This window comes from Acanthochromis polyacanthus, chromosome 17 (assembly GCF_021347895.1).
Source record: "Acanthochromis polyacanthus isolate Apoly-LR-REF ecotype Palm Island chromosome 17, KAUST_Apoly_ChrSc, whole genome shotgun sequence".
Lineage (NCBI taxonomy): Eukaryota > Metazoa > Chordata > Actinopteri > Pomacentridae > Acanthochromis > Acanthochromis polyacanthus.
The window spans coordinates 20,353,841-20,376,650 of NC_067129.1; the positions used below are offsets into that span (position 1 = coordinate 20,353,841).

At 40.0% G+C, this 22,810-nt stretch overlaps 2 protein-coding genes across 2 annotated transcripts; both read right to left on the reverse strand.

The window, feature by feature from the left end:
- Nucleotides 1–229: 229 nt before the first annotated feature.
- Nucleotides 230–2,944, reverse strand: LOC127530601 (collagenase 3-like). The gene is made up of 10 exons (XM_051937771.1): nucleotides 2,844–2,944; nucleotides 2,402–2,649; nucleotides 2,160–2,308; nucleotides 1,826–1,954; nucleotides 1,544–1,705; nucleotides 1,329–1,458; nucleotides 1,084–1,217; nucleotides 837–996; nucleotides 619–722; nucleotides 230–513 (listed from the first exon to the last, which is right to left on the reverse strand). The coding sequence occupies exons 1-10, from the start codon at nucleotides 2,940–2,942 to the stop codon at nucleotides 404–406; spliced, it is 1,425 nt and encodes a 474-aa protein (XP_051793731.1). The 5' UTR covers nucleotides 2,943–2,944; the 3' UTR covers nucleotides 230–403.
- Nucleotides 2,945–12,548: 9,604 nt separating this feature from the next.
- Nucleotides 12,549–15,196, reverse strand: LOC127530602 (collagenase 3-like). The gene is made up of 10 exons (XM_051937773.1): nucleotides 15,098–15,196; nucleotides 14,656–14,903; nucleotides 14,414–14,562; nucleotides 14,080–14,208; nucleotides 13,798–13,959; nucleotides 13,583–13,712; nucleotides 13,338–13,471; nucleotides 13,072–13,231; nucleotides 12,854–12,957; nucleotides 12,549–12,748 (listed from the first exon to the last, which is right to left on the reverse strand). The coding sequence occupies exons 1-10, from the start codon at nucleotides 15,194–15,196 to the stop codon at nucleotides 12,639–12,641; spliced, it is 1,425 nt and encodes a 474-aa protein (XP_051793733.1). The 3' UTR covers nucleotides 12,549–12,638.
- Between the last annotated feature and the right edge of the window lie 7,614 nt (nucleotides 15,197–22,810).

A 22,810-nucleotide genomic window follows, 5' to 3' on the forward strand; every position in this document is an offset into this window, starting at 1 on the left:
TTTGTGAATCAAGACTATAAGCTGCATCACTGCCAAAATCTAATCGCTTGGTCCTTGTTATATTTCTGACCTTCCCTGAAAATTTCATCCAGGTATTAAGCAAATCAATTTCACAAAAAAACTACAACAGCAACAAAAATAGCAATAACAATTTATTAAATAATGAATTTGAATACAATAAAACATTTCATAAATTAAGTTCTATCAATTTTCAAAAGCAATGGCTGACAATACAAAAATATTAAAGCAAATAAGGTGCTCGGTAGAAAGGCATATATCCAGTATATACCTGTCATTGTGCAAGAATTTTATTAGATATTATCAAATATATTATTATACTTCTTGGCCATACTGCCGCAATCCTTCACAGTCTCTCTGTAAACAAGTTAGCTGGTCAACAGGTCTAGTATCTGGTGCAGCGCAGAAAGTAGTCGTTCTTCAGCACACGGAACAACCTCCCAGTCCTCAGACTGTACTCAAACATGTAGGGTCCACTGTAGATGTAGGTAAAACCTGCAGGACACACATGTTACATGTTAGCACTGCATAAATGTTTGTAAAATTCAGAACACCTATGATCTTTTATATTTTTTAGTAGTCTTGTTAAATGTTTCTCACCTCTGTACTGGAAAGCTGCCGTCACCTTGCTGGTCAGACCAGAGAATTTCTCATCCACCCGTTTGGGGAATCCTCGGTCCATCGTCCTTCTGGCCTCATCATAACTAAAAAAACAAACAAACAAACAGTAATTAGACCAAGTGATCATTTGTAACACAGTCTGTAACACAATATCACTACTAAATCAGTCATTCATTTCAGATCTCTTTTGAACACACCTGTAATAATTGTCGCCTACAAAGAAGAGAGTTTTGTGGGACTTTACGTCATAGAGGACTGCATCCACTTTCGTCACGGAGGCAGGCAGACCAAAGGTGGAAATGGACTGAGGATAGTCAGGCACAAGATCATAGGCATTGAAAGCCCACACTCTATTACCTGCAAGGAGATGAAAGGAGACGTTACAAATAATGTAGAAAATAGTAAATAGTACAAATACATCAGGTGAACACAGAGGACATGTACCTTTAAAGAGTAAGAGCCTGTCTCGGTATCGACTCTCATAAGCGGCATCGATGTCGACAGGGGCATCGGGCCAGAAGTTGTTGATGAGAGTTTGCTGAGGAGTATTGCTCTGAGGGTAGCTACGCCAGAAGAAGCTGAGAACACACAAGAACATAAATTAGGTCAGGAGACAGCTGTGGTTTGAGGAGAAACACTCTTAAAGGACCTCAGCATTCAGATCTTTGAACATTCAGTGTCTACAATACCTGTCCTTGAAGAAGAGCATCTCTCCACGCAGGGTGGCCACAGCATCCAAGACCATGGTAGAATCACAGGCATCAGGGGTGGTGGGGGCTGTGGTGTCAGGATCAAGTGGATCTACATCAGGGTTTGGGCCTGGAGGAAAAAAAAATAAAGGTCATGAGATCACTTGCGCTGAAGTTCTTCAAAGATTGGAAGCAGCAAGTTACACAGTACCAACCATAGAGGGACTGGATGCCGTTGACGTCATCTCGGGGCAGAACGAAGGTCTCAGGGTTTCTGTATGAGTACAGAGGATACATGAGAGCACCAGGATCATCGGAGTGAGACAAGCCCAGAGAGTGACCAAACTCATGGGCAGCAACCATGAAGAGGACGTAGCCTAAAGACGAAAACACACACTGACAGGTCAGTTACAGCTCATCAAGGATAAATCAAGTAAAAACATACACTGACACGAGGTAAAAGAGGACGTCATGCTTCATGAAAGTGACAAACTCACCGGAGTTTGAACGGAATGTGAAAGTTTCATCTTCATCAAAATGAGCATCCCCTCCGATGCCAGAAGATGGGGCAAAGGCATGGGCAAGAGTGTTACCAGGTCCATCAAAGGGGTAATAATCACCATGATCTGGTAGCAAGAACACAGTCAGGTCAGGTTTTGTAAACATGTGTAAAAGCCAGCACATAAGAACTGGGCTTTGCTCTGCTATGGCTGATGAATCACACCAACTCTTCATCAGTGTGACGAAGAGATAAAATGCCGTGCAGTCTGTTACAGCCAAAAAAATGATCATACAGTTAATATATAGATCTACAAGTTATCTTGTGCTCACCCCGGCGACCGAAGGAGATCATGATGTCAGCGGTGCCACTGTAGATTCTGGTGAATCTCAGAGGAGTAACTTTGGCCCAAACCTGCAGAGCTTTCTCCATGGAGTCATCCACCTCTGCTGCAGACATGTCAGGTGTGTAGTTCACTATCCTGTACCACAAAAGAATTAATTTGAATAATTAGCCACATGCAGTGCTGGTAGCAGTAAGTTTCTCTCATGTATTCTCTCCTGAGATCATTCACCTGTATGTGAGGCTGTTTTTCTCCCACTTGAGGTTGTTTCCAAAAGTGGAGAAGCGAGCAATCTTCACATCTGAAACACCACAGCGGGGCTTCTTCATCATGGCCAAGGTGTCGGCATCCAGAGTCCCAGTGATCTTGAGTCCAAAGAATCTCTGCATTTCTCTCAGCTTCTTGGTCACTGGGCTGATCCCCCGTCTGACAACCGGACCGCTCTCCTCCGTTAGGTCGTAGAATTTCTTCAGGTAGCTCTGCAGGAGAGAAAAGAAGTTAAATATGGATCAGCTGCAGTAACTCAGTGAAGGAACAAGCACGGTGGAGAAAGATTTTCACGTCTCAGTAACAACACAACATGCAGAAGTAAAAGCTCATTAAAGCTCTCACATGCACTTTAGTGCACAATAGTGAGAACATGAGCAGAAGAAGGCAAATGAAGCACACATACCTCTGCAAAACTCTCATCTGGATCAGTAACCTGTGATACTGGCACACAGTAAACTGCGACCGCCAGGCTCAGTAGAACACTCAGGTTGAAAGTCTTCATGTTTTCTCTGCGAATGCAGTTTGTAATTCAGTCCTGAAGGCAGCTGCTATATATGCTGCAGCCAGGGTGTGTTGGGCAACCTCTTATTGAGCCAATGACTCAAGAAATATTCCTTTTATGGACAAAAGAGGAAGTCTGGCATTGATTGCTCATCCAACTAAAAAGTTTCCCAAAACAAGACACTACTGATGATGACATGACACATCCAAGGTTCTGACAGAGCATGCATGGAAAGATTTTCATGAAACGGCAATTTGAACAATTTCATTATTATCATTATTCTTCTTATTATTTACAATATGTGTCCTACTTACCATCATGAGTTTTCAGACAGGATGAAACTGTGTGTTGCCACTTATGAATGAATACATACACTACTTTTTAAAAGTTTGGGGTCCTTGTTTTAAAAGAAAAGCTTTTTTTCAATAAAGATCACATTAGATTAATCAGAAATACAGTCTAGACATTGTTAAACTGGTAAATGACTATTGTAGCTGGAAACAGAATTTTTAATGGAATACATCCCCTGTCAAAAGTTTTAGGACAGGTTCTAATTTATTTAAATGAGAAAGTGTCCTAAAATTTTGGACGGGGGGTCTATCTACATAGGGGTACAGAGGAACATTTCCAGCAACCATCACTCCTGTGTTCTAATGCTACATTGTGTTAGCTAATGGTGCTAAAAGACTCAATGATGATTAGAAAATGCCTTGTGCAGTTATGTTAGCACATAAATAAAAGTGTCAGTTTTCATGGAAAACATGAAATTGTCTGGGTGACCCCAAACTTTTGAAATAAAAACAAATTTGTCCCCTTAAAAAGCGATCAATAAATCATAGTGTCACAGTAATGAGAGGAAGAACCTTAAAATCACTTCGATGAAGTGCAGACATGCATATAGATGTGATTGTTCAAATCTTTAAAAAAAAATCAATAAAGCTTAAAACACACATTTAAAAGCATGAGAAATAAATCAAACACAATACCAGAAAAGGATACAGTTACCATTATTACAGCACTGTATTACACACTGAGGTAACACTTTGAACCACTTCCCTGCTTTATTCATTAGTTCCCAGTTCAGTATTAGCTACATTGTGGTTATTGCCGAATGTCCAGTTTTGAAACACCTTGTGTACACACACACAGCATCATCATCATCATCATCATCATCATCATCATCATGCTTCAGGGAGAGATCTCCTTCACTTCTCTCCTCCCTGTCACTATTTCATTCTCTTCTTCCTTCTCACACTCCAGCAGCTCGTTGGCAGGGCTGATGGAGACGACGCTCTTCAAGTTGGAGTCATATTTGTAGTGGAGGTTTCCCTTGAAGAAGTGCACAAACCCTGCGGGAAATCAAATTCAGTATTGTAGTATATGTATACAATGAATGTGGGTGTTCAGACTACAGTGGAAGACAACCATGTGAAGTGTTTTTTGTGGTATTGTAAATTTGTTTAGGACACCTTGCAAGTTATATCTCATGTTTTGAAAAATGACCAAAATATGGCATGTTAAAGCTTATTACATACATCAACAAAAGTATAGAGTTAGTGGCAATGTAAAGAGACAACAATGATAAACTGCAGCAGGAAATGGAAGCCTTTGAAGCCTTTGAAGGTCACAACAAGAATTTTTAATTTGCATTCCCTCATAATTGGAAAATATAAAAAATAGAAGAGAAGATATGACTTTGCTCTACCCATTCTGTTGAAAAATTGTTTGATGATGTAAATTCCAGCTTATTGTGTGATTCATTGTTGTTTTATTCTCCCTCTATCAGTTAAAAAGGTTACGGTAACAGGGTTGAGTGCATGTTGTGGACACACGTTCCATGCATTTTAATTCTTATTTAAAATAATATGTTGATTAAAAAAATGCTCTTACAATTACAAGAGACATCAATTTAAAAAAAATACCAAAAAAGGAGAGTTAGGTTTAATTTTAACTGTTTTATTTGAGATTCAATTTGGTCATCAGGGTGGGACAAGAGAAAAATGGCATTTTAAGAGGAACTCCAGACTTATTTGCTATTTTAAACATTTTTTCAAACATTCTTTTCTCCTAGTTTTATTTTAGATTCAGTCTCAGGACAGCTAAATTTTAACAATTGCATGTTTTAGTATTTTTTACATGCATTATTTGAAATTTGATGAGTGGGATGTAAAATGTCCTCCAGTCCTGGAATGACTCCACTGTACTTTGATTCAGCATCATGTGGTCTGCAGATCACAGCTGGCTGTGGCTACAGAGAGTCAGTGCAGCCTCAGCTGTGGCTCTCAGGCACCCGTCTGCGCTATTACATTAAGAAACAAACCTGGAGGAGTTGGTTCAGTAACTGGAATATTTTGCATGACTACAGCCTGGAGATGACACAGCTGTCACTGTGAATGACTGACTGCCAATGGTATACTTATAGTCTGAACCACAGCCATAAATCGAGTCATATCCGCTTTAAAAATGAATACTGAGCAATAAATGTACCAAGAGCCTCATCAGTCCACCTTTCTGTAGTGTTAGCAGAGCGTTGTCCTAAAATGGAAGGATGCTAGAGCAGCACTGACACATTAATACATCATCTGTTCGTATGGATCAGAGGGAGCATACAGCATGTCTTGGGGAATGCAGAAGTTATTGTGAATAAACAATTGTGAAGTGATGCAGATCAAAAAAATTTCCACCATGACCCCAGCGGGGACAGGCACAAAGAATACTGAAAACCTGATACAGACTATAATCAACAACAGTATGGACTTTTTTTTGAATGAATGAATCAGATATCAAACGATCCAAATTTAATTATACTTGTCACTGGTGTTGGTGACATTTATATGTGGTGACATGTAGCTACATGTACAGCCTCATGGAACTTTACAGAAGGAGGAGAATTAATTCTACACAGAAACATACACAAACAATTGAAGTATCAGTAAACCAGCTGGCTGCATGTTTTCATTGATTTGCATGCTTCACTTGGGCCTCTGTCATGTTCAGTCTGTTGCATGTGTGATTAGGTTCATGTTTGACACAAACTTTTTTGTTTACTCCATAATTCCATACGTGTTCGTTCACAGTTTGGTGCCTTCAGTGAAAATCTACAATGTAAATAGTCATGAAAATAAAGACAAAACCATTAAATGAGAAGGTGTGTCCAAACTTTTGACTGGCAGTGTGGATGCATATTTCCCAGCAGATATTCACCATTGTCAGTGTCATTTCTGATTTATTTTTTGGATTGCATTTAATTTAAGAAGAGCATATTAATATGTGTAAAATTCTTAAGATGGAAAAAGAGAGGAGATTGATCTACCCTCAAAGAAGACAGCTGCATCTATGGGAGCTGGAATCCCCGGCCACTGCTGCTCTGTGAGCATCGCTGAACCGTCTATCATCTTCTGCTGCTCATCGTACCTGGATGTTAGACACAAAGAAAACATGCTGGAACTTTATCTTTATGTTTTTCTGCTTTCAAGTCACAATTCTTCTCAGACAAGTACATCTCATTGGGAAGTGTGATAAACCACACTGTCCATCAGCTTCAAACACATTTGTGCAATGGGAAACAGCCAAGACAGTAGTGAAATCTGTCCAGCTTTATTCACATGGGAAATGTGTCATTTGCTTTACATCAAAACCTGAGGAGGAAGTGGTCTGTGGTTTAGACTGACTGACTACATACACAATAACATGGTTAGTCAAAGTGCTGTTACATCAGCGTATGAGAACACTTCAACATCGAAAAACTGTGGCACCACAGTTGCAGTCACGGCATCATTAATTACTTGAATTTCTTTTCATTTATGTATGTCTGATGATAGATTTATCATGATTCTAACCGGTTTCATTTAAGAATCGTGTTGCAAGTTAGTCTGTAATCTCCACTGCAGAGAGAATTCAGTTTGATCTGCACACGTCACCCATGCAACTTCATATATTTTATTGCACGTTCATTCAGACTGCTTCAAGCTATGTTCCCTTCGAGACTCATGGAAAAAATCAGGAAATATGCAAAGTCTTGGTTAGGATTGATGCGGAGACAGATTTGTTTCCTTACTTAAACTACCATTCAAAAGTTTGGGGTCACCCATACGATTTCATGTTTTCCATGAAAGCTCATTCTTTTATTCAACATAATTGCAGTTAGCGTTTCAACACCATTAGCTAACACAGTGTAACATTTGAACACAGGAGTGATGGTTGCTGGAAATGTTCCTATGGAGATATTCTGTTAAAAATCAGCCGTTTCCAGCTAGAATAGTCATTTACCACATTAACTGTTACGGCGGCGGGGTGTTTTGAACCCAAAAGCAGACACACAGACAGGCGGATGATTTACAAGGATTTAATAAAGAAGCTCAACATAGAACTCTCCACATGGGAGGCACGGAAATAAAACAGAACGGGGATCAAACTTGAACTAAGGGTGATGAACCAGACGCCCGTGATGGGGCTAATTAAACTCAAACGGGGGGGTGATTCACGTCTTAATCCAGGGATCAGGAGAGGAGGCAGGGACAGAGGAGCTGGGCTGGGCAGGACGGGGCCGGCGGGGATCTATGGCGGGATCGAGGCAGGGACTGCGAGGTGGGGAACCAGAGCAGACGAGGGAGTCCAGGGCAGGTGGGGAGACAGAGATTTGAGCAGACTGGTGTGACTCTTGCAGAGGAATCGCAGGCAATGACCCAGCAGAGAGTCGTTGGCAGAGCCAGGCTTTATCTGTAGCTGATTACTGACGAGGAGCTCCTCCGCGTAATCAGCCCGAGCGCAGCACAGGAGAGGGAGGGGCCATGACATTAACAATGAATGGACTGTATTTCTGATTCATTTAATTCATCTTCATTCAAAAAATGCTTTTCTTTCAAGAATAAGGACAACTTTCTAAGTGATCCCAAACATTTGAACACTCGTGTATACTGGTAGGATTTGTAACAAAAAGAACCTGGATGGTGACATGATGTGATGTTAGCTCATAGTGCTCTGACTTAACTGCTCTAACGGAAATTGCATTACAGAATGAGATAGCACTTGCATTGTCAGTATGCCCTGTCTTAACTCATGTGTGATAAGTCAAAATATGATGCAAGTCCCCTTTGAGAATTGCAACTCAAAAAGAATTAATTTTCTTCAATATCTATGCAATAAAATATGTGAAAAAAATGTTTGTACGCTACCATTCAAAAGTTTGGGGTCTCTTAGAAATGTCCTGAAGCAGTTTTTTCAATGAAGATAACATTAAACGCACATAATTTAATCAGAAATACAGTCGAGACTTTGTTAATGTGGTAAATGACTATTCTAGCTGGAAACGACTGAATTTTAATGGAATATCTGCAGAGGAACATTTCCAACAACCATCACTCCTGTGTTCTAATGCTACATTGTGTTAGCTAATGGTGTTGAAATTTTAAAACCCTTGTGCAATTATGTTAGCACATAAATAAAAGTGTGAGTTTTCATGGAAAACATGAAATTGTCCGGGTGACCCCAAACTTTCAACAGTAATGTATATTTTAACCTCAAACAAAATTATTACATCCTTCAATTTCATTGTATGCACTATCATACAATACCTATAAAGGCTTTGATTTCATTTAAAAATAGATTTTTTTTAAAAATCCCGTTTTATTATGGCTGCACATATTTTTAAAAATCTCCTGTAACTGAGTGCTCAGTTATGTTAATCACTACCTGTCGTATCCATAAATCTAATCTAAGATCCATTATTGCTCAGATCCCAACTACAGAGATTAACTCTGGTCTTACTGAATCCAGGACGCTCCACTGATTACAGTCCAGGAACATCTCTCATGTCTTGCAGCTGTCAGCGCCACAACCAACCGCTGCCTTAGCTGTAAATGATAAAACCACTTCTCTGAACTGTCACTGTGCTGCACTGCATGCAAACAGATGGTACAGTCTTCACTGAAAGCCTTTCAGGCATGGAGAGATTTATTTTGCTGAGGTTTTTTTTATATTTTGCATTTTTATTGTGAATTGAATTTTCATGTTGTTGATACACTTAATGTTTGTACTTATCTCGATCGTTATGCACAAGCATGCCGTGTTGTGTTTATTTTGTCTGCACTTCCAGAAGAGTGTATCTGAGCAGAAGGAAAATAGTGGCATTCTTCCAGGAACAAGACAGAAATGGACATGAAAAAATTGCCTTCCTGTATATGGGAAAAAATTGTAACCTATGAAGGGAATATTCCATCCAAGAGACGATGCCAGAATACAAAGCACCTGCATCCATGTAGACGATACGGGTAAGACTTTTAAAACTTTGGTCAGTCCATTTGATTTAATACATTATTTTAATTTGGGGATAAAGCACAAATAGCATCACACATATTTATCCAACAGAAAACAGATGATCTGGCCTCACATAATCCTGTTCTGTAATAACTATCAGGTATAACACAGAGCTCTCTCTGTGGTCCTCCATTATTTCTATCTGTATTAGCAACGTAGTAAAACTCCAGCACAGACTATATGTCCGCTTTATATACTACTGTTCAAAAGTTTGGGGTCACCCAGACAATTTCATGTTTTCCATGAAAACTCACACTTTTATTCATGTGCTGAACAACAGTGTAGATAAATATATCATATTGATATATTAATCTGGGCTGCACAGTGGCTCAGTGGTTAGCATTTTTGCCTTTTAGCTAGAAGATTTCTAGTTTGCTTTCTGGGATCTTTCTGCATGGAGTTTGTATGTTCTCCCTGTGCTCACGTGGGTTTTCTCCAGGTACTCCGGCTTCCTCCCACAGTCCAGAAACATGCTGAAGTTAATTGATAACTGAGGTTAAGTGGTAATTCTGAATTGTCCGTAGGTGTGAATGTGAGTGTGATTGTTTGTTAATATGTGTAGCCCTGTGACAGACTGGTGACCTGTCCAGGGTAGATGGATGGATGGAATCTTCTATGCAGATGATATAGTCAAATGATAAACTGAGGCATAATGTTGCTGAAATTGAATATATTTTTCTTAAGAAACCTCGGGTTCTTCATGATGTTTCGTAAAAAGATCGTTCCTTAAATGCAAACATTTTTGCACCATAACACAGGACAAATTTGGAGTTCTCATTATCCATAGGTTATTATGCTGTGATTTTACTGGTCTGGCTCATTTGAGATCAAATTGGGTGAATCTGGCCCTGAACTAAAATGAGTTTGACACCGTTGTTCTGAAGCTGCCTCGGTGTTTGCCTTACATATTTAAAAATACTGATATCTTGACAGGATCTAACTCAAGATGTACCAAAACAAATGATTTCAAATGTTTGCATTTCAGCCTATTTGAGTCTTTCATGTGCAACTCATTATAAGGCTAAGGTAACAAGAAAAGCACTCAGAAAGCGCAGTAATCCGCCAATGCTGTTCATTCCCCTTTATGGCATTGTCAGAAATGCATCTTTTTTTAAATTGCATTAATTGTTTATTAGTTATTGATGATCAGAAATTATGGCAACATGGAATGTGGCCATTAAATACGGGGGCAATGGTGGAGCAACGGATAGGTCTCTGGACTACCGATCAGAAGGTCGGTGGTTCAAACCCTGATGCAGCCACGGTCGGGTCCTTGAGCAAGGCCCTGAATCCTTCCTGCTCCAGGGGCACTGCACTATGACTGAGCCTGCGCTCTGACCCTGATTGGTATATGTGAAAAGCAACATTTCACAGTGCTGTAACGTATTTTTGAGAAATAAAAGCCAGTTATTATATTATTATGTAGATCTACCCACAAACAAAATGACTTTGCGCTGAGCACAGACGTGTGGTATGCATGTGAACGTTATGTACGGATACCGAAACACGTGATCTAAATATGTGGTGACCAGCAGGAATTGATGGGACTCAGAAACACCCTCACAATTTAATCAACTCTTCCTCGTATAATTTCAGACAGATAATCCATCCCACCTCACAGGTGTGCCATATCAAGATTCTGATTAGACACCATGAGTAGTGCACAGGTGTGCCTTAGACTGCCCACAATAAAAGGCCACTCTGAAAGGGGCAGTTTTGTTTTATTGGGGGGGTGGGGGGGTGGGGGTGTCCACTCCTCTTCAATGGCTGTGGAAGTTGATGGATATTGGCAGGAACTGGTACACGCTGTCATGTAGGCAGATCTAGAGCATCCCAAACATGCTTAATGGGTGACATGTCCGGTGAGTATGCTGGCCATGCAAGAACTGGGACGTTTTCAGTTTCCAAGAATTGTGTGCAGATCTTTGCAACATGGGGCCGTGCATTATCCTGCTGCAACATGAGGTGATGTTCTTGGATGTATGGCACAACAATGGGCCTCAGGATCTCGTCACGGTATCTCTGTGCATTCAATAATCAATAAAATGCACCTGTGTTCTTCGTCCATAACAGATGCCTGCCCATTCCATAACCCCACCGCCACCATGGGCCACTCCATCCACAACATTGACATCAGAAAACCGCTCACTCACACGATGCCACACACGCTGTCTGCCATCTGCCCTGAACAGTGTAAATCGGGATTCATCCGTGAAGAGAACACCTCTCCAACGTGCCAGACACCATCGAATGCAAGCATTTGCCCACTCAAGTCGGTTACGACGACGAACTGGAGTCAGGTCGAGACCCCGATGAGGACGACGAGCATGCAGATGAGCTTCCCTGAGACGGTTTCTGACAGTTTGTGCAGAAATTCTTTGCTTATGCAAACCCATTGTTTCAGCAGCTGTCCGAGTGGCTGGTCTCAGACCATCTTGGAGGTGAACATGCTGGATGTGGAGGTCCTGGGCTGGTGTGGTTACACGTGGTCTGCGGTTGTGAGGCTGGTTGGATGTACCGCCAAATTCTCTGAAACGCCTTTGGAGATGGCTTATGGTAGAGAAATGAACATTCAATACACGAGCAACAGCTCTGGTTGACATTCCTGCTGTCAGCATGCCAATTGCACGCTCCCTCAAATCTTACCACATCTGTGGCATTGTGCTGTGTGATAAAACTGCACATTTTAGAGTGGCCTTTTATTGTGGGCAGTCTAAGACACACCTGTGCACTAATCATGGTGTCTAATCAGCATCTTGATATGGCACACCTGTGAGGTGGGATGGATTATCTCAGTAAAGGAGAAGTGCTTACATCACAGATTTAGACAGATTTATGAATAATATTTGAGAGAAATGGTGATATTGTGTACATGGAAGAAGTTTTAGATCTTTGAGTTCATCTCATAAAAAATGGGAGCAAAAACAAGTTTCGCATTTATATTTTGTTGAGTGTAGTTACAATGAATCCGTAACAAATTTGTGAATCAAGACTATAAGCTGCATCACTGCCAAAATTTAATCGCTTGGTCCTTGTTATATTTCTGACCTTCCCTGAAAATTTCATCCAGGTATTAAGCAAATCAATTTCACAAAAAAACTACAACAGCAACAAAAATAGCAATAACAATTTATTAAATAATGAATTTGAATACAATAAAACATTTCATAAATTAAGTTCTATAAATTTTCAAAAGCAATGGCTGACAATACAAAAATATTCAAGCAAATAAGGTGCTCGGTAGAAAGGCATATATCCAGTATATACCTGTCATTGTGCAAAAATTTCATTCGATATTATGAAATATATTATTATACTTCTTGGCCATACTGCCGCAATCCTTCACAGTCTCTCTGTAAACAAGTTAGCTGGTCAACAGGTCTAGTATCTGGTGCAGCGCAGAAAGTAGTCGTTCTTCAGCACACGGAACAACCTCCCAGTCCTCAGACTGTACTCAAACATGTAGGGTCCACTGTAGATGTAGGTAAAACCTGCAGGACACACATGTTAAATGTTAGCACTGCATAAATGTTTGTAAAATTCAGAACACCTATGATCTTTTATATTTTTTAGTAGTCTTGTTAAATGTTTCTCACCTCTGTACTGGAAAGCTGCCGTCACTTTGCTGGTCAGACCAGAGAATTTCTCATCCACCCGTTTGGGGAATCCTCGGTCCATCGTCCTTCTGGCCTCATCATAACTAAAAAAACAAACAAACAAACAGTAATTAGACCAAGTGATCATTTGTAACACAGTCTGTAACACAATATCACTACTAAATCAGTCATTCATTTCAGATCTCTTTTGAACACACCTGTAATAATTGTCGCCTACAAAGAAGAGAGTTTTGTGGGACTTTACGTCATAGAGGACTGCATCCACTTTCGTCACGGAGGCAGGCAGACCAAAGGTGGAAATGGACTGAGGATAGTCAGGCACAAGATCATAGGCATTGAAAGCCCACACTCTATTACCTGCAGAGAGATGAAAGGAGACGTTGCAGTGAATCTATACAAAGAAAAATAATGTAGAAAATAGTAAATAGTACAAATACATCAGGTGAACACAGAGGACATGTACCTTTAAAGAGTAAGAGCCTGTCTAGGTATCGACTCTCATAAGCGGCATCGATGTCGACAGGGGCATCGGGCCAGAAGTTGTTGATGAGAGTTTGCTGAGGAGTATTGCTCTGAGGGTAGCTACGCCAGAAGAATCTGAGAACACACAAGAACATAAATTAGGTCAGGAGACAGCTGTGGTTTGAGGAGAAACACTCTTAAAGGACCTCAGCATTCAGATCTTTGAACATTCAGTGTCTACAATACCTGTCCTTGAAGAAGAGCATCTCTCCACGCAGGGTGGCCACAGCATCCAAGACCATGGTAGAATCACAGGCATCAGGGGTGGTGGGGGCTGTGGTGTCAGGATCAAGTGGATCTACATCAGGGTTTGGGCCTGGAGGAAAAAAAAATAAAGGTCATGAGATCACTTGCGCTGAAGTTCTTCAAAGATTGGAAGCAGCAAGTTACACAGTACCAACCATAGAGGGACTGGATGCCGTTGACGTCATCTCGGGGCAGAACGAAGGTCTCAGGGTTTCTGTATGAGTACAGAGGATACATGAGAGCACCAGGATCATCGGAGTGAGACAAGCCCAGAGAGTGACCAAACTCATGGGCAGCAACCATGAAGAGGACGTAGCCTAAAGACGAAAACACACACTGACAGGTCAGTTACAGCTCATCAAGGATAAATCAAGTAAAAACATACACTGACACGAGGTAAAAGAGGACGTCATGCTTCATGAAAGTGACAAACTCACCGGAGTTTGAGCGGAATGTGAAAGTTTCATCTTCATCAAAATGAGCATCCCCTCCGATGCCAGAAGATGGGGCAAAGGCATGGGCAAGAGTGTTACCAGGTCCATCAAAGGGGTAATAATCACCATGATCTGGTAGCAAGAACACAATCAGGTCAGGTTTTGTAAACATGTGTAAAAGCCAGCACATAAGAACTGGGCTTTGCTCTGCTATGGCTGATGAATCACACCAACTCTTCATCAGTGTGACGAAGAGATAAAATGCCGTGCAGTCTGTTACAGCCAAAAAAATGATCGTACAGTTAATATATAGATCTACAAGTTATCTTGTGCTCACCCCGGCGACCGAAGGAGATCATGATGTCAGCGGTGCCACTGTAGATTCTGGTGAATCTCAGAGGAGTAACTTTGGCCCAAACCTGCAGAGCTTTCTCCATGGAGTCATCCACCTCTGCTGCAGACATGTCAGGTGTGTAGTTCACTATCCTGTACCACAAAAGAATTCATTTGAATAATTAGCCACATGCAGTGCTGGTAGCAGTAAGTTTCTCTCATGTATTCTCTCCTGAGATCATTCACCTGTATGTGAGGCTGTTTTTCTCCCACTTGAGGTTGTTTCCAAAAGTGGAGAAGCGAGCAATCTTCACATCTGAAACACCACAGCGGGGCTTCTTCATCATGGCCAAGGTGTCGGCATCCAGAGTCCCAGTGATCTTGAGTCCAAAGAATCTCTGCATTTCTCTCAGCTTCTTGGTCACTGGGCTGATCCCCCGTCTGACAACCGGACCGCTCTCCTCCGTTAGGTCGTAGAATTTCTTCAGGTAGCTCTGCAGGAGAGAAAAGAAGTTAAATATGCATCAGCTGCAGTAACTCAGTGAAGGAACAAGCACGGTGGAGAAAGATTTTCACGTCTCAGTAACAACACAACATGCAGAAGTAAAAGCTCATTAAAGCTCTCACATGCACTTTAGTGCACAATAGTGAGAACATGAGCAGAAGAAGGCAAATGAAGCACACATACCTCTGCAAAACTCTCATCTGGATCAGTAACCTGTGATACTGGCACACAGTAAACTGCGACCGCCAGGCTCAGTAGAACGCTCAGGTTGAAAGTCTTCATGTTTTCTCTGCGAATGCAGTTTGTAATTCAGTCCTGAAGGCAGCTGCTATATATGCTGCAGCCAGGGTGTGTTGGGCAACCTCTTATTGAGCCAATGACTCAAGAAATATTCCTTTTATGGACAAAAGAGGAAGTCTGGCATTGATTGCTCATCCAACTAAAAAGTTTCCCAAAACAAGACACTAATGATGATGACATGACACGTCCAGGGTTCTGACAGAGCATGCATGGAAAGATTTTCATGAAACGGCAATTTGAACAATTTCATTATTATCATTATTCTTCTTATTATTTACAATATGTGTCCTACTTACCATCATGAGTTTTCAGACAGGATGAAACTGTGTGTTGCCACTTATGAATGAATACATACACTACTTTTTAAAAGTTTGGGGTCCTTGTTTTAAAAGACAAGCTTTTTTTCAATAAATATCACATTAGATTAATCAGAAATACAGTCTAGACATTGTTAAACTGGTAAATGACTATTCTAGCTGGAAACAGGATTTTTAATGGAATACATCCCCTGTCAAAAGTTTTAGGACAGGTTCTAATTTATTTAAATGAGAAAGTGTCCTAAAATTTTGGACGGGGGGTCTATCTACACAGGGGTACAGAGGAACATTTCCAGCAACCATCACTCCTGTGTTCTAATGCTACATTGTGTTAGCTAATGGTGCTAAAAGACTCAATGATGATTAGAAAATGTCTTGTGCAGTTATGTTAGCACATAAATAAAAGTGTCAGTTTTCATGGAAAACATGAAATTGTCTGGGTGACCCCAAACTTTTGAACCACAGTGTATGTTTTACAGAATTACATATAAACATTTAGTATTTTTAAATCTATACTTTGTCCAGATGGGCAAAAAAAAAAAACAAATGAGAAAAGTGGAAAAAACATGCAGAGCATAGTGGTCACATTGACATTTAATATTTGTTTGCATATCTTGAAAAACAAATAAAAAACATCCATTTGCTGAGGATGGTTATATGACATGACTGAAAGCCCCAGAACAGTTACTAAAATGGATTTTAGGATACTGTTGTGTTGTCATCAATACACTTAATTATTCCTTCTGTCTCTGTCTTGGAGGCCACCAGTTACTGTCTGATGTCTAAGCATAAAGGAAGTGTATCTGTTGATAGAGATTACTTAGGTCATGACCTCAGTTTTTGTAAAATTTTGTAAACAATTATTATTATATACACTTCCTCGGGAGTGATTCTGTTGGTATTGTTATAGTATTTCTTTCACAGCGGTCCTTGACCTTCTGCATGTATTTGCATGGTAATCCTAGTGCTGTATTCGGGTGTGTTTGTGATGATTCATACTGCTAAGCTACACTTCAAATCCAAATATCTGGCAGTAGGAGAACTCCGATGAATGGGCTCCATCATCGGCGGACATCAAGCGTTAACTGATGTAAGTCAATTACAGAAAAGCATTAATGCTTTCAGCTTCATCCTTATTTCCACTGTAACTCTCATTTTATCAGAATGTTAGTCTGTTTGTCATATAACAGATTCAAGGGCACTGTAGCGCAAAGAGAAATTAAATGTTTTCCCACTTGATTAAGGTTTGTGTGACTCAACTGCAGGTGGTGATTTTCCAGCCCAATTTGTCTGTAAAAATGCACAGCCACTTTGTTCATCGTTGTTAATGGAAAGTCACATTTTACCACCGTTACTCAACACTGGACACTGACAGTAACAGTAACGACTATCTTGAGCAACGCACTGCCTCAGGTAACCTGAACAAAAAATGCAGATGTTCACACACATACAGGAATGTGTTGTAAAAAAAAAACAGCAAATAAACATTTTTAATCAAACAAATTATAAATCTAAACAAATTTGTCCCCTTAAAAAGTGATCAATAAATCATAGTGTCACAGTAATGAGAGGAAGAACCTTAAAATCACTTCGATGAAGTGCAGACATGCATATAGATGTGATTGTTCAAATCTTTAAAAAAAAATCAATAAAGCTTAAAACACACATTTAAAAGCATGAGAAATAAATCAAACACAATACCAGAAAAGGATACAGCTACCATTATTACAGCACTGTATTACACACTGAGGTAACACTTTGAACCACTTCCCTGCTTTATTCATTAGTTCCCAGTTCAGTATGAGCTACATTGTGGTTATTGCCGAATGTCCAGTTTTGAAACACCTTGTGTACACACACACAGCATCATCATCATCATCATCATCATCATCATCATCATGCTTCAGGGAGAGATCTCCTTCACTTCTCTCCTCCCTGTCACTATTTCATTCTCTTCTTCCTTCTCACACTCCAGCAGCTCGTTGGCAGGGCTGATGGAGACGACGCTCTTCAAGTTGGAGTCATATTTGTAGTGGAGGTTTCCCTTGAAGAAGTGCACAAACCCTGCGGGAAATCAAATTCAGTATTGTAGTATATGTATACAATGAATGTGGGTGTTCAGACTACAGTGGAAGACAACCGTGTGAAGTGTTTTTTGTGGTATTGTAAATTTGTTTAGGACACCTTGCAAGTTATACCTCATGCTTTGGAAAATGACCAAAATATGGCATGTTAAAGCTTATTACATACATCAACAAAAGTATAGAGTTAGTGGCAATATAAAGAGACAACAATGACAAACTGCAGCAGGAAATGGCAGCGTTTGAAGCCCTTGAGGATCACAACAAGAATTTTTAATTTGCATTCCCTCATATTGGAAAATATAAAAATAGAAGATATGACTTTGCTCTACCCATTCTGTTGAAAAATTGTTTGATGATGTAAATTCCAGCTTATTGTGTGATTCATTGTTGTTTTCTTCTCCCTCTATCAGTTAAAAAGGTTACAGTAACAGGGTTGAGTGCATGTTGTGGACACACGTTCCATGCATTTTAATTCTTATTTAAAATATTATGTTGATTAAAAAAATGCTCCTACAATTACAAGAGACATCAATTTAAAAAAAATACCAAAAAAGGAGAGTTAGGTTTAATTTTAACTGTTTTATTTGAGATTCAATTTGGTCATCAGGGTGGGACAAGAGAAAAATGGCATTTTAGGAGGAACTCCAGACTTATTAGCTATTTCAAACATTTTTTCAAACATTCTTTTCTCTTAGTTTTATTTTAGATTCAGTCTCAGGACAGGTAAATTTTAACAATTGCATGTTTTAGTATTTTTTACATGCATTATTTGAAATTTGATGAGTGGGATGTAAAATGTCCTCCAGTCCTGGAATGACTCCACTGTACTTTGATTCAGCATCATGTGGTCTGCAGATCACAGCTGGCTGTGGCTACAGAGAGTCAGTGCAGCCTCAGCTGTGGCTCTCAGGCACCCGTCTGCACTATTACATTAAGAAACAAACCTGGAGGAGTTGGTTCAGTAACTGGAATATTTTGCATGACTACAGCCTGGAGATGACATAGCTGTCACTGTGAATGACTGACTGCCAATGGTATACTTATAGTCTGAACCACAGCCATAAATCGAGTCATATCCGCTTTAAAATGAATAATGAGCAATAAATGTACCAAGTCCCTGATCAGTCCACCTTTCTGTAGTGTTAGCAGAGCGTTGTCCTAAAATGGAAGGATGCTAGAGCAGCACTGACACATTAATACATCATCTGTTCGTATGGATCAGAGGGAGCATACAGCATGTCTTGGGGAATGCAGAAGTTATTGTGAATAAACAATTGTGAAGTGATGCAGATCAAAAAAATTTCCACCATGACCCCAGCGGGGACAGGCACAAAGAATACTGAAAACCTGATACAGACTATAATCAACAACAGTATGGACTTTTTTTTTGAATGAATGAATCAGATATCAAACGATCCAAATTTAATTATACTTGTCACTGGTGTTGGTGACATTTATATGTGGTGACATGTAGCTACATGTACAGCCTCATGGAACTTTACAGAAGGAGGAGAATTAATTCTACACAGAAACATACACAAACAATTGAAGTATCAGTAAACCAGCAGGCTGCACGTTTACATTGATTTGCATGCTTCACTTGGGCCTCTGTCATGTTCAATCTGTTGCATGTGTGGTTAAGTTCATGTTTGACACAAACTTTTTTGTTTACTCCATAATTCCATACGTGTTCGTTCACAGTTTGGTGCCTTCAGTGAAAATCTACAATGTAAATAGTCATGAAAATAAAGACAAAACCATTAAAGGAGAAGGTGTGTCCAAACTTTTGACTGGCAGTGTGGATGCATATTTCCCAGCAGATATTCACCATTGTCAGTGTCATTTCTGATTTATTTTTTGGATTGCATTTAATTTAAGAAGAGCATATTAATATGTGTAAAATTCTTAAGATGGAAAAAGAGAGGAGATTGATCTACCCTCAAAGAAGACAGCTGCATCTATGGGAGCTGGAATCCCCGGCCACTGCTGCTCTGTGAGCATCGCTGAACCGTCTATCATCTTCTGCTGCTCATCGTACCTGGATGTTAGACACAAAGAAAACATGCTGGAACTTTATCTTTATGTTTTTCTGCTTTCAAGTCACAATTCTTCTCAGACAAGTACATCTCATTGGGAAGTGTGATAAACCACGCTGTCCATCAGCTTCAAACACATTTGTGCAATGGGAAACAGCCAAGACAGTAGTGAAATCTGTCCAGCTTTATTCACATGGGAAATGTGTCATTTGCTTTACATCAAAACCTGAGGAGGAAGTGGTCTGTGGTTTAGACTGACTGACTACATACACAATAACATGGTTAGTCAAAGTGCTGTTACATCAGCGTATGAGAACACTTCAATATCGAAAAACTGTGGCACAACAGTTGCAGTCACGGCATCATTAATTACTTGAATTTCTTTTCATTCATGTATGCCTGATGATAGATTTATCCTGATTCTAACCGGTTTCATTTAAGAATCGTGTTGCAAGTTCGTCTGTAATCTCCACTGCAGAGAGAATTCAGTTTGATCTGCACACGTCACCCATGCAACTTCATATATTTTATTGCACGTTCATTCAGACTGCTTCAAGCTATGTTCCCTTCGAGACTCATGGAAAAATCAGGAAATATGCAAAGTCTTGGTTAGGATTGATGCGGAGACAGATTTGTTTCCTTACTTAAACTACCATTCAAAAGTTTGGGGTCACCCATACGATTTCATGTTTTCCATGAAAGCTCATTCTTTTATTCAACATAATTGCAGTTAGCGTTTCAACACCATTAGCTAACACAGTGTAACATTTGAACACAGGAGTGATAGTTGCTGGAAATGTTCCTATGGAGATATTCTGTTAAAAATCAGCCGTTTCCAGCTAGAATAGTCATTTACCACATTAACTGTTACGGCGGCGGGGTGTTTTGAACCCAAAAGCAGACACACAGACAGGCGGATGATTTACAAGGATTTAATAAAGAAGCTCAACATAGAACTCTCCACATGGGAGGCACGGAAATAAAACAGAACGGGGATCAAACTTGAACTAAGGGTGATGAACCAGACGCCCGTGATGGGGCTAATTAAACTCAAACGGGGGGGTGATTCACGTCTTAATCCAGGGATCAGGAGAGGAGGCAGGGACAGAGGAGCTGGGCTGGGCAGGACGGGGCCGGCGGGGATCTATGGCGGGATCGAGGCAGGGACTGCGAGGTGGGGAGAACCAGAGCAGACGAGGGAGTCCAGGGCAGGTGGGGAGACAGAGATTTGAGCAGACTGGTGTGACTCTTGCAGAGGAATCGCAGGCAATGACCCAGCAGAGAGTCGTTGGCAGAGCCAGGCTTTATCTGTAGCTGATTACTGACGAGGAGCTCCTCCGCGTAATCAGCCCGAGCGCAGCACAGGAGAGGGAGGGGCCATGACATTAACAATGAATGGACTGTATTTCTGATTCATTTAATTCATCTTCATTCAAAAAAATGCTTTTCTTTCAAGAATAAGGACAACTTTCTAAGTGATCCCAAACATTTGAACACTCGTGTATACTGGTAGGATTTGTAACAAAAAGAACCTGGATGGTGACATGATGTGATGTTAGCTCATAGTGCTCTGACTTAACTGCTCTAACGGAAATTGCATTACAGAATGAGATAGCACTTGCATTGTCAGTATGCCCTGTCTTAACTCATGTGTGATAAGTCAAAATATGATGCAAGTCCCCTTTGAGAATTGCAACTCAAAAAGAATTAATTTTCTTCAATATCTATGCAATAAATATGTGAAAAAAATGTTTGTACGCTACCATTCAAAAGTTTGGGGTCTCTTAGAAATGTCCTGAAGCAGTTTTTTCAATGAAGATACATTAAACGCACATAATTTAATCAAAAATACAGTCGAGACTTTGTTAATGTGGGTAAATGACTATTCTAGCTGGAAACGACTGAATTTTAATGGAATATCTGCAGAGGAACATTTCCAACAACCATCCTCCTGTGTTCTAATGCTACATTGTGTTAGCTAATGGTGTTGAAATTTTAAAAACCCTTGTGCAATTATGTTAGCACAAAATTAAAGGTGTGAGTTTTTCATGGAAACATGAAATTTTGGTCCGGGTGAGCCCCCAAACTTTCAACCAGTACTAGTGTATATTTTTAACCTCAAAGCAAAATTATTACATCCTTCAATTTCATTGTATGCACTATCACAATACCTATAAAGGCTTTGATTTCATTAAAAATAGATTTTTTTTAAAAAAATCCCGTTTTTAATTATGGCTGCACATATTTTTAAAATTCTCCTGGGACTGAGTGCTCAGTTATGTTAATCACTAACCTGTCGTATCCCATAATCGAATTAAGAATCCATTATTGCTTCAGATCCCAACTACAGAGATTAACTCTGGGCTTACTGAATCCCAGGGACGTCCACTGATTACAGTCCAGGAACATCTCTCATTTCTTGCAGCTGTCAGCGCCAACCAAACCCGCTGCCTTAGCTGTAAATGATAAACCACTTCTCTGAACTGTCACTGTTGCTGCACTGCATGCAAACAGATGGTACAGTGTTCACTGAAAGCCTTTCAGACATGGAGAGATTTATTTTGCTACAGTTTTTTTTTATATTTTGCATTTTATTGTGAATTGAATTTGCATGTTTTGATACACTTAATGTTTGTACTTATCTCGATCGTTATGCACAAGCATGCCGTGTTGTGTTTATTTTGTCTGCACTTCCAGAAGAGTGTAATCTGAGCAGAAGGAAAATAGTGGCATTCTTCCAGGAACAAGACAGAATGGACATGAAAAAAATTGCCTTCCTGTATATGGGAAAAATTGTAACCTATGAAGGAATATTCCATTCCAAGAGACGATGCCAGAATACAAAGCACCTGCATCCATGTAGACGATACGGGTAAGACTTTTAAAACTTTGGTCAGTCCATTGATTTAATACATTATCTTAATTTGGGGATAAAGCACAAATAGCATCACACATATTTATCCAACAGAAAACAGATGATCTGGCCTCACATAATCCTGTTCTGTAATAACTATCAGGTATAACACAGAGCTCTCTCTGTGGTCCTCCATTATTTCTATCTGTATTAGCAACGTAGTAAAACTCCAGCACAGACTATATGTCCGCTTTATATACTACTGTTCAAAAGTTTGGGGTCACCCAGACAATTTCATGTTTTCC

Coding starts and splice junctions, on each gene's coding strand:
- LOC127530601 (XM_051937771.1), bottom strand. CDS start 2,942: ATGAAGACTTTCAACCTGAGTGTTCTACTGAGCCTGGCGGTCGCAGTT. Junction 1,706..1,825: donor CACATTCCGTTCAAACTCCG/GTGAGTTTGTCA, acceptor TTTCGTCTTTAG/GCTACGTCCTCTTCATGGTT. Junction 1,218..1,328: donor ATGCTCTTCTTCAAGGACAG/GTATTGTAGACA, acceptor GTGTGTTCTCAG/CTTCTTCTGGCGTAGCTACC.
- LOC127530602 (XM_051937773.1), bottom strand. CDS start 15,196: ATGAAGACTTTCAACCTGAGCGTTCTACTGAGCCTGGCGGTCGCAGTT. Junction 14,563..14,655: donor AAAAACAGCCTCACATACAG/GTGAATGATCTC, acceptor TTTGTGGTACAG/GATAGTGAACTACACACCTG. Junction 13,960..14,079: donor CACATTCCGCTCAAACTCCG/GTGAGTTTGTCA, acceptor TTTCGTCTTTAG/GCTACGTCCTCTTCATGGTT.